At 50.8% G+C, this 11,261-nt stretch overlaps 1 protein-coding gene and 1 long non-coding RNA gene across 3 annotated transcripts in view; one reads left to right on the forward strand and one right to left on the reverse strand.

The window, feature by feature from the left end:
• ATP1A1 (ATPase Na+/K+ transporting subunit alpha 1) overlaps window positions 1-11,145 on the forward strand; it is a 28,702-nt gene extending 17,557 nt beyond the window's left edge. For both annotated transcript variants that reach the window (XM_059135103.1, XM_059135104.1), the window contains exons 11-23: window positions 1,077-1,211; window positions 1,720-1,912; window positions 3,251-3,426; window positions 4,447-4,583; window positions 5,376-5,526; window positions 6,053-6,221; window positions 6,358-6,512; window positions 6,850-6,973; window positions 7,974-8,119; window positions 8,211-8,341; window positions 8,611-8,712; window positions 10,561-10,652; window positions 11,027-11,145. In XM_059135103.1, coding sequence (XP_058991086.1) covers window positions 1,077-1,211; window positions 1,720-1,912; window positions 3,251-3,426; window positions 4,447-4,583; window positions 5,376-5,526; window positions 6,053-6,221; window positions 6,358-6,512; window positions 6,850-6,973; window positions 7,974-8,119; window positions 8,211-8,341; window positions 8,611-8,712; window positions 10,561-10,652; window positions 11,027-11,055 — 1,740 coding nt within the window. In that variant the 3' untranslated portion in view covers window positions 11,056-11,145. The remainder of the gene's footprint in view (window positions 1-1,076; window positions 1,212-1,719; window positions 1,913-3,250; window positions 3,427-4,446; window positions 4,584-5,375; window positions 5,527-6,052; window positions 6,222-6,357; window positions 6,513-6,849; window positions 6,974-7,973; window positions 8,120-8,210; window positions 8,342-8,610; window positions 8,713-10,560; window positions 10,653-11,026) is intronic.
• On the reverse strand, window positions 1,776-3,251 carry LOC131808885 (uncharacterized). The gene is made up of 3 exons (XR_009344979.1): window positions 2,980-3,251; window positions 2,705-2,887; window positions 1,776-2,151 (listed from the first exon to the last, which is right to left on the reverse strand). It is a non-coding gene; the product is annotated as an uncharacterized LOC131808885 (long non-coding RNA).
• Window positions 11,146-11,261: the final 116 nt, after the last annotated feature.

Here is an 11,261-nt window from a genome sequence, read left to right on the forward strand (position 1 = left end):
GAAGATATTGTTTATCCTGGGATTTCCTCAAAGTGGAAATCTTCTAGGTTTTCAGTATAGGATGTAATAGGTTTCAGATCTTTCCCCACTTAAAAGTGCCAGAGAGGGAGCATGGCCTGTATTTGACTATTTCAGGGGACGGGGCCAAGTCAGTGGCATTATTACTGTCCCTCCTCCACAGCCCCCCCCCCCCCCCCCCCCGCCAACAAAAGGCATGCCGCTCTATTGTGCTTTAATAACTGGCCTTTGTTAAAAATGATCCCACTGATTCCACATTTTTTAACAAACCTAGCCACCTTTCTTATTAAATGGGGCTACTGTGTTTGTGAGCATTAATCTTTTCATCTGCCTGTGCAGTCTTAAAGCAGTTGGAGTTCTCAAGTGTTTATATAAAAGTTGACTACACCTAAAAATGTTCTTAGTGGGTCCCAGTATATCACACAAAAGAGAAGTATGTGTTACCTCGAGTGTGGGCTTTAACTTAAAATGTTAGCTGATTATATGACTGTTGGAGCTAATAATAGCTTTCCATTCACACCATTCAGGCCAAGATAATTTTGCACAGTTGAATAATGTTTAAAGCCCTCTATTTTGCCCTTGACACAAACCGTATGCCCTCAGTCCTGGGAACTGAAGGGATTTTCTTCTAAGTTGTAGGTGCTCCAAATATTTGGACTCTCGCTTGGTATTTTCAGGTTCACAACCAGGAGTACATCCTTCGGAATAGTGTTGGCTTTTGAGACCTTGCAACAGGGGAAGATTTTTAAAAGATAAAACAAACAAACAAAAAACAGGCTAAAGTAGGTTAGAAGAGTGTGTTATGCTCCTCTCAAGGGTGGGTAACCCCTTCAGACACCCCTCTTCTCCTGGAAGCTGGAACTGGGGTGGGGCAGGAGGGCCGATAGGAGAAGGCTGGGGTGTGTCTGAGCAGAGGGAGGCTGGTCCCTGCCGCCACCACTGCTTCCCCCTCGCCTGCCCTGTCCTCCACCTCGAACAAGCTCGGAGTACATCCGCAGAACTCTCGGTGTTCAGTGGTGCACTGCAGACTTACTCACGGGTGACTTCTCTGTTCACAGCGGGCAGTGGCAGGCGACGCCTCGGAGTCCGCGCTCTTGAAATGCATCGAGCTGTGCTGTGGCTCTGTGAAGGAGATGAGAGAGCGATACGCCAAGATCGTGGAGATCCCCTTCAACTCCACCAACAAGTACCAGGTGGCCTAGCAGTGGCACAGGCAGCCCAGGGGGCAGGCAGGGAGGGCCGGAAGCCAGAAGGAGAGCTGTTGGCCCATTTGAAATGTTACAAGCTTAAATGGCTTCAAAAAATGAATTCTCCCAGCTTTCTGTGAGCTTTTACATTTGACCCTGAATTAGGTATAGAATTTGTGTTTCGGTAGGAAAAACCAACCCTCTCCTAACATGTTGGGGCCCTCTGGTGTATTTAGGTTTGGAGAGGGGTTGTGGGGAGGGGGCGAGGCATCCACGTACGGGCTGTCCTTCCCCAGTTTCCCTTCAGGAAAGGTTTCCGTAGGAACACGGGCCAGGGATTTAGGGCGACATCGCCGTTCTGGTTTTTCGGGTAGCATTCGAAGTGTGCTACAAGGTGTGGGACACCAAAGTTAAGAAGTACGGGACCTGGGTAGGTTGTCCTGACACTCTCCAGCAGTAGGTGAGCTGAGCTCCCTGCACCCACCAGTGTTCACGTCTCCACCATCCTTTACAGCTGTCCATCCACAAGAACCCCAACACGTCTGAGCCCCGACACCTGTTGGTGATGAAGGGTGCCCCGGAAAGGATCTTGGACCGCTGCAGCTCCATCCTCCTGCACGGCAAAGAGCAGCCCCTGGATGAGGAGCTGAAGGATGCCTTCCAGAACGCCTACCTGGAGCTCGGCGGCCTCGGAGAGCGTGTGCTAGGTACGGACGTGGACAGCCAGCCGCACGGCTATTGGTCTGGTCCGCCTCTGCAGTGTCCTGACCTCCCTTGAGCCTTTCCAGAAGATTCCTCCTTCTCCTCGATCTGTTCCGCTATTCTGAAAATAGGAAGGGCTGGAGAGATGTTTGGTGTGTTGGGGGCCTTGGAGCAACAAAACCCTGTTGGTTTGCTTCTGATTCATACTTAGACCTTTGGTCTCAGGCTGGTCAGTTCTGTTTGCCTGGGAAAAGATCAAAAGGGAAGAGCTTTATTATCAAACCTTTGTTGCTAGGACTATGACCTACAAACTTAATGAAATTAAAATTAATGCCTAGAGTAAAATCATTTCCTGACTGGCCCAACAGTTGTGAATTTACACTGGACCATACGTGTCTGCTCACAAATGATGTTGGCAGCAAACTTTTCATCTAGAGAGCCACCTGTCCTTTCCGAGTAGGTCAGCAAGGGCAGATGAGAAGTATGGCATACTCATTATACAATGTAATTGAGAAAGAGACGTTTGCACTCTTTTGGGGGTGGACAGGTACAGAGCCATCATTAATGTATTCCTGTTCCGCTTAGCTTAGTAACTCAGAATTGATTGCCTGGGCCTGTCCTCTGGTTCCCTCATCCGATCTGAGGTATCTCTCTTACAAGTCTCTCTTCACTGAAAAATCACTATCCAGTGTTGTTTCTCCATTCCCGTGTCTGCGGGCCCAGAGTAGAAGCGTTCTCTCTTCCTCGAACCTACTTGCCACCTCCCACCACTTTAAGGAACATTGTAACCTTCATACCACATTGCGGGAGCCTCTGGAATGTCCTGATCTTGCAGCAGTGATACTGTGTGATAAGCACCTCGGGCAGAATGTGTCTGCTGCGTATTTATCCTCAGCTTGGCTGGCAGGCTGGACCTTGCTGGTGGGCAGTGGTGTATTGTGGTTAGATGAACAGCAAGCAGAGATGGGAGCTCAATTTTTCTAAAGAAAGAAGCAGAGACCAATAATTACATGATTTGCCCAATCCAGGCACCTGAGTGGTAGGTCTAGAACCCTGCAGTCCCAGTGCCCACCAGTCCTGTCCTTGTACGTCTTCTCTGCGCTGGACAGGGTGCTTCCGCTGAGGTTTGGTCATGGCCTCTGTCATTTGCATGGTTTTTCTGACTCCATAGCATCTGTACCTGTTAAATAAAACCTCACGGCTTTAAAACTCGAAACAATATTCTGAACTCAGCTTGGATCCAGAGGTAGACCATCCGAATGACCGGTGGCTACTGTCCTGGGCTGTTGGCTGCAGTGAGGTCCTCACAGACACCCCCCCACCCCACCCCACCCTCCTTGTAGGTTTCTGCCACCTGTTTCTGCCCGATGAACAATTTCCTGAAGGGTTCCAGTTTGACACAGATGATGTGAACTTCCCTGTTGAGAACCTCTGCTTTGTGGGCCTCATCTCCATGATTGACCCTCCGCGGGCTGCTGTCCCTGACGCTGTGGGCAAATGTCGCAGTGCTGGCATTAAGGTAAGTGTGTAGTGTGCTTCCTTGACATCACTGTCTTGCCTCGGGGCTCCCTGCTTAGTCACGTGGCCCCACAGGAGCCAAGTGGCCAGCTCGTTTTCTCACTGGAGGGATGAGTTTCTTACCTCTAAAGCTTTGGTTACCTCTAGAAAAGGCCAAATGATATTAAAATAAAATGTTGGTGTAGACAGCAGATGAGGGATTCGAAATTAAAAAAACACATATTTGGGGGGAAACAAACGGAAGCCTGAAAATCATTGAAAAGAGCAAAAAAATTTGGCGTTTAAGGTCTTAAATTTGAAATACTCCCGTTCTAAATTGATCTACTTCATGTAGCAAACAGGAGATCTTCTCCGTTTTCAGTTAACTGGTTTTTTAATGAATGTTTGGTGTCCTCTGTATCTGTCTCTCTAAGTCACAGAACATTGTTCAAGTGCACCGATAACGGGTGGTTTTTTGAGCCTGCCTTGGTGCTGGCTGTCTGATTTGTTTCCACTCTCTCATTCTTGTTGGTAATACCACCCTGAAAAGCTTTGTAAAAAATAACTCCCCCACCACTTTGACTATACTTGTAAGTGTAGTCTTCTGAATATAATCATCAGGTCAGAAAAGCAGTAACAAGATTTGAATTCTTTCTACATATTTATGTTCTCTCCCCAAACTGAGCCACTTTGGGGATGCTCCCCAGGCAGTATCTGGCACTCTTGCCCTACGGTCCTATCAGCATCAGATTTTTTGGTGGGGCGGGGGGGGGGGGCTCGTTTTAGTACATTTGAGTTTTCTTGTGACTGTGTAATAAAAGGAAAAACAGACGTTACACATCTTGTCATATACCAAGATAGGATCTGGATGTTGCTTTGTGTTTTCATAAACAGGTGCATGTTTGTATTTTTGGTTAACGTTTACCCATTTTAGATTTGCATTCCTGCTTTCTTGATATTCTTAAGATGAAGCATCCTTAATATTTCTTCTTGCCAGCTTAGGCAGTTGCATTCAAATAAATTGCCCTGTTTCTTGTTCCAGGTCATCATGGTCACTGGAGACCATCCAATCACAGCCAAAGCCATCGCCAAAGGTGTGGGCATCATCTCAGAAGGCAATGAGACCGTGGAAGACATTGCCGCCCGCCTCAACATCCCAGTGAGCCAGGTGAACCCCAGGTAAGGCAGGAAACTCAGAGTCTGCTCTGCCTTGAATGTGCAGATGATGGTGGTTGGGGATCATCAGCTTGGTTCCATGATGGTGTGCTTCTGTGCTTGCTCTGAATAGGAAAGGCCCCTGCAGTTCCAGAAGGCAACCTGTCCTTCCAGGGGAAGGTTTCGGTGAGAGCATGTCATTGTAGCCAACACTTGGGTGGTGCTTCCATATTCTTAGCACTGACGCAGTAACCTATGAAGGTGGGCATCAGTCCCACGCTGCAGAGCAGGGAAGCTGAAGCTTTGTCATATGGTATACTCTGTAGTCGAGCCTTCATTTCAGAGCATGCAACCCAACACCTCACACCAAGTCCATTTTCCGGGCCACGCCAACTTGTCCAGGTAGTTCAGGCCAAAAAGGATTTTGGACAGTATAGTACAGAAGGCAACAGAGACAAAGCAGTATTGTTCTGGTGTTTCGTTGGAGTGTGGGGTCCCCTTCCCCCAGCATTGAGCTACGAGAGGGTTTGGTCTCCTGTCTAGAACTTGGTCCTATCATTTCAACATGTCCTCTATAAGGAAGGTGAAGGCAGGCTGCCCCACAGGTGGTGGTGAGTCTTGAACGAGATCTAGTATGTAGGAACATGCTTGTAACCTGCGGACTACTGCCCAGATGGTAGCTCTAACGCGATGGGGAAGATCGCGTCTAACCCTGGGCTGTCGTATAAAGCCTCCCGTGTAGTAGAACATCCTTTGTGGTGAGGAGCATCACACGGGTGACGCGGTGGGGGACCTTTCTTCCCATCCCAATCCTAGAGATGCCAAGGCCTGCGTGGTGCATGGAAGCGACCTGAAGGACATGACCTCTGAGCAGCTGGATGACATTCTGAAGTACCACACAGAGATCGTGTTTGCCAGGACTTCTCCTCAGCAGAAGCTTATCATCGTGGAAGGCTGCCAGAGACAGGTTAGCAGGCAGCCAGGGCCAGGCTCTTTCAGGCCCTGTTGACCTCCGTGATCACAGTGCCAGGGCCGGAAGCATGGCCCAGCTTTTCTTAGACTCACTGCCTGTGTGCCGGAAAGAGGCTGCGGGCGCCTTCAGGGCAGGGGAACCTGATAACGACCCAACAGAGCCCTGTACTTGGCCACACACGTCTTCACTGTGGCCCAGAGTCAGGCTCCACACTTGGCCTAGAAGACCAGTCCAGGCTCGCTGTGTCTCTAGAGGATGTGAACAGCAGGAGACCTGTCCCATCCCCTGAGAAGTCCTTAAGCCCTTGTTGGTCTGGGGAGGGGATCCGATCGTTAGCACTCCTTAACTCTGTGGTTGGCTGGTGGCTGGGTGGCATCTTGGCTAAGCTGGTTCTGAGCCTGCTGAGGGTCTCCGAGGAAAGGGGCGGGGTCGTAGCAAGGAGAGGCAAGTTGAGGTGTGTGCCTGGTGTGCCTCCATCCCTGGACCTCGGGGCTCTTACCCACCCCCCTTCTTCTGGCAGGGGGCTATCGTGGCTGTAACTGGCGATGGCGTGAACGACTCTCCAGCCCTGAAGAAGGCAGACATTGGGGTTGCTATGGGGATCGCTGGCTCCGATGTGTCCAAGCAAGCTGCCGACATGATTCTTCTGGATGACAACTTTGCATCAATTGTAACTGGAGTAGAAGAAGGTGAGAGAGAGCACTGTGTTTAAAGGTGTTCACCAAAACCTCATCGCAGTACTGCCCTTCTGTGTCTACTCCTAGCCTGCCCATTCCTTTATCCTCTATAGTAAAAAATAAAAAAGCCAAACTCTTGCTTTCCCAGGTCGTCTGATCTTTGATAACTTGAAGAAATCTATTGCCTACACCCTGACCAGTAACATTCCGGAGATCACCCCCTTCCTGATATTTATTATTGCAAACATTCCACTACCACTGGGGACCGTCACCATCCTCTGCATTGACTTGGGCACGGACATGGTAAGTGCCTGGTGTGGCAGCTTCAGGCCCTCGCTCACCCGGTGCTGCAACACCCAATCAGGCTGGGCGTATGGGCACCCGGCGTGTGTCATGGCTTCAGCCCCCAGGAAGCAGCATTTCCCAGTCCTCGAGGCAGCTGGCAACACCCGACTATCAGATAGCAACATTATATGAAAGGGAAGTTTTGTTTTGTTTTGTTTTGTTTTATAATAGGACTGGTTATAGCATCTCATGGTATGAAAACCAGTTTTAAAGGGGAGGGTGGCAAGGACTTTATAATAAAACGTTCATGCTGTCAGCTTTCTGGTATCTGACAACTTTGATACTTCTCCCCCAGGTTCCTGCCATCTCCCTGGCTTACGAGCAAGCTGAGAGCGACATCATGAAGAGACAGCCCAGAAACCCCAAAACGGACAAGCTTGTGAATGAGCGGCTGATCAGCATGGCCTACGGGCAGATTGGTGAGCCGCCGCACCCCCGGTCCTGAGAGGGGAGCATGGGGGGAGGCCTCAGATGGGCTTGGTTTCTCATGCCAGGCACAGTCCACTCAGAGGCCGTGTTTCCTGGGGATAGAGTGTCGGTCACTAATTTGGGTAGAGAGTTAGGCTTTGAAGAAATTGCACGAGCTTGAAGGTCTGGCAGGCGGGTCACCACCAAAGGGCCTTGCACCCCCATCTCCCCACCCCAAGACTTGATTCCCACGGTACCTGAAGCATGACCAGCTAACAGGTGGTCTTCAGGGAATGGGCGGTGAAAATGCCCTTTGATCCACCGTGTTCTGCCTAGTGGCCTTCAGGAGAAACCAGTGAGGCCACCAGGAGCAGCCCAGGCCTTTGGATCAATGGGTTACATCACTGAACTTATGTGAAGCGGAACAGAGGAGTTTCTGGTGGAAATACGGCAGAGACTGGTTAACAGCTGCTGACAAGGAGTTGGCTAATGGCCAGGAAGACCTAACTCTAAGGGGGACAAGGGCCAGAGCATAGGATGAAACCTGGCCCTGAGGAACTCAGGGTGGTATGGTGGGATCAGATGCCAGGGGAGAAGGGTCCTGAAGGGGGTGTGGGGGGCGGTTGGTCAGAAGGTGCCACATTGACTATCAGGAATGTGAAAACAGAGATGGGAAAAGTCACATTGTAGCAGAAATTTTAAAAATAGGGAAGCCTTTTTCCCCTAAAGAGACTCTGCCCTGGTAGATACATGATCATATGACAGCAGTGGGTGTTTCAGAGCAAGGCCTGTGTGTCTTCCCCTTTTAATTAAAGTTTTTAAACAGTGACTCAAAAACAAGAAGAAGCTGCTGGGTAAGGGCTGTGTCCCTGGGGTCCTCCATCTTCCCACTCCTCCCCCAACCAGTACGAAAGACAGCCCCTAATACGTTCCATCCCGGGCCTGCTGTGGCGGTCAGACCAGTGTGCGGGTGCCCTGGAACCAGGTTAGAATGGTTTCCCACACTTGCAGGTATGATCCAGGCCCTGGGCGGCTTCTTCACATACTTTGTGATTTTGGCTGAGAACGGCTTCCTCCCGACCCACCTGCTGGGCATCCGCGTGGACTGGGATGACCGCTGGATCAACGACGTGGAGGACAGCTACGGGCAGCAGTGGGTAAGTGAGGGCCTAACCAATGGGGGGCTCCTCGGGCCACCAGCCGTGAGGGCCACGAGCCGGGCTCCTCTGTCTGCCTTCTGTGTTTCAGACTTACGAACAGAGGAAGATCGTGGAGTTCACTTGCCACACAGCCTTCTTTGTCAGTATCGTCGTGGTGCAGTGGGCTGATTTGGTCATCTGCAAGACCAGGAGGAACTCTGTCTTCCAACAGGGGATGAAGTGAGTAGAGGACAGTTGGGGCCCTCGGACCCCCGGGCTCTGGTGATCTCTCAGCGCTTTGTAAGATCCAGGTCCGAGGCACATGGCAGCTTCTGGAATCTCCCCTTTGGCACAAATTTAGGAGCCAGTGTCATTTTCCAGCCTTTGTTTTCATCTGCCCTCCAGTTCCTAAGTGCAACGAATACATAAAGACATTGATCTGCTGCTGAACAGTGTTAGAACATAAACTTCGGTTTGTGTTCTTAAGCTTTCTGTCTTCTTGATTTTAGGAACAAGATCTTAATATTTGGCCTCTTTGAAGAGACGGCCCTTGCTGCTTTCCTCTCCTACTGCCCTGGAATGGGTGTTGCCCTGAGGATGTACCCCCTCAAGTAAGTCGCTCCTCGCCCAGCTCCCCAAAGCGTGAAACAGAAGTGGGACTTCCCTCGTGACATGCACTAGTAGCTGGTGTTTTTAGGAGTTTGGGGTGGCCTGTACGAGAATTCCTCTGCACTGGAAATTAGGAAGGACTGACCAGGGTGCTTGGGATTTGGCTGAGATCAGGCCCGACAGGCTCTGGTACCTTGGGATGGCTCACCAGCTGTGTGAGTGCTCGGGTCCCTCATAGCAACAGTCCCACTTGTCATTGGTATTCTGAGGTTTGGGGACGGGGTTCACATCTTGATTTACTTACCTAGCCCCTGTGTGTGCTGTCAGGCCCCCACCTCTGTGGGCCCCTGAATCCTCTGTTCTCAAAGGAGGCGGGAGAAGCAGGCTGGAGGTGGGTCATGGGTAAAGTAGACCAAAGGAAACCCACCAGCCCGGAGCAGTGAGGGACTTGGTGGTAAACCCTGTAGGTGAAAAACAATGGTTTATCAGAAGCGTGAATTGCAGTAACCTGACCCCATCCCCGAAGGAGCCAAGCCCCATGGGCCTTACCAGCATCTTGCTGGGCCTATACAGACATCCCTTCTGTGCAAGGGTGGCCTGACGTCCAGGGTTCTGTCTGCTACTGTCCAGCCTGTCTTTTCAGCCTTCTCTTGTAGCCATCCAAGCTTCTGTTAGAATTCAGGATTCTTTCTCCCTGCATGGGTTCTTGGTAAGGATGCTCCCTCCCACCCCTGACACCAGAGAGTCTCTGAGGGCCTAGCTCCTGGAGCTAGCCCTGTGTGATCTTGCCCTCTTGGACATGTACATCTGCACCCTTCTTTGCTATTACTTGTTATTTCTGCTCCCCACTAGGTTGTAATCTTTTAAGGCATGGTTTATGGGATCTTTGTTGCAGCACCTTACAAAGAGCTGGCGTACACTAGGAGGATGCAACTTAGACAAGGCTTGCCCCATCAGCTTGAGCCATTGTTTGTTGAGAAGAGGGTAGGAGAACCCAGTTCTCCAAAAGGCTGAGATGGAAAGTCACTGAAATGGAGTAGTGCCTCAGGCCATGTTTTGTTCTGACTAGGGAGCTTGTTCCTGAACAGGTTCTGTTCAGTTCGAAAGGTGGGTTAGTAACTCTGTGGCTAAGTCACAGGAGGTCCTCTCCTAGCTGGGGAGGTCCTAGGATGCCTAGCACCAGGAAGAAGGAGAGTGCCAGGTCTCTGTCTTGGGACAGCCTCCCTCATGCACTGACTGCAGGAGCTGGTCGTCAGGAAAGCACAGCCTTCGGACGAGGCTGCCCCAGCCGCCTTGTCTCCAGGCTAGGGACTGTGGCTGCGGCCCGCCAGGCTCCCAAAGGCCTCTGCTCTCTCTTAAGAGCTCGGCTGTTTTCGTTCCCCAACACAGGGATTCAACACACAGCTGACTGAATACAAGGGATAGAGAAACTGGTTTTGACCCACATTGGTAGTCTTGATCTTCACATAGACCAGGACATAGACAAAGGTCACTCTCGGGCTTCTTAAACTTTGGAAAGGGAGGAAAGAAAATGTGCCTTTGCTGTGGGATGGTAAACAAAAAATCTCAACTCCTCCTACAAACCAAATTACAAAAACCAGATTTGAAGGTGGGAAGGGGACTTAGGAAGAAAGTCCGTGGTTGGCTTTGCCCTGCCTCTCTTTAGGCCCTGGGCACAGAGAGCAGCGTCCTGTTCCTAAGACCCTCCTGTGTGGTCCACACTAAGGGCTTAGTGGTTAGTTGTGACCGTGCTTGGCTCCTTCCAGACTATTCCACTGTCACTGTGATATACCTTCTCTTGCCTTTGAATTGTGTTCATGGGTTAAACTGGTACCTGCTTCTCCTTCCAGACCTACCTGGTGGTTCTGTGCCTTCCCCTACTCTCTTCTCATCTTCGTGTACGATGAAGTCCGAAAACTCATCATCAGGCGACGCCCTGGAGGTAATGCCAGACCTTTTAGCTTCAGCAGGGGTGTGGGGGAGGCTGTCGTTCCGTGGCTTCTGTTGCATCAGTCGGGTGGGCTAAGGCAACCCAGACTGCCTACAGCCACAGTACCATCCCCAAGGGCTTTCAGAAGCAATCCTATTTTGAATGGAACTCAAACCCAATATGATAGAGTGGAAAGCTGGTCCGAAATTGGAGCCGTCTTCCCAATTAACAAGTCCTTTCTAGAAGCATTTGCAATAAGAACAGTTGAAGCCCGGTATTGAATTTGGGTGACCCCCCACCCCCGGTCGCTCCCTGTCGTTCCCACTGTGCTAGAGCTGGGAGGCCTCACTGCCATGTGTCTGTCTGTCTGTCTGTGCTGCCCCCAGGCTGGGTAGAGAAGGAGACCTACTACTAGACCCTGTGTCCTGCACGCCGCGGAGCATCGCGCCACACACTTCGCACCCACCCCCACCCCCTTTGTGTACTTCAGTCTTGGAATTCGGAACTCTACCCTGGTAGGAAAGCACCGAAGCATGTGGGGGAGCGAGACGTCCCGGAATGAAGCATGTAGCTCTATGGGGGGGAGGGGGGAGGGCTGCCTGAAAAACCTCGTCTATGGGA

The sequence above is a fragment of the Mustela lutreola genome, chromosome 10 (assembly GCF_030435805.1).
Source record: "Mustela lutreola isolate mMusLut2 chromosome 10, mMusLut2.pri, whole genome shotgun sequence".
NCBI lineage: Eukaryota > Metazoa > Chordata > Mammalia > Carnivora > Mustelidae > Mustela > Mustela lutreola.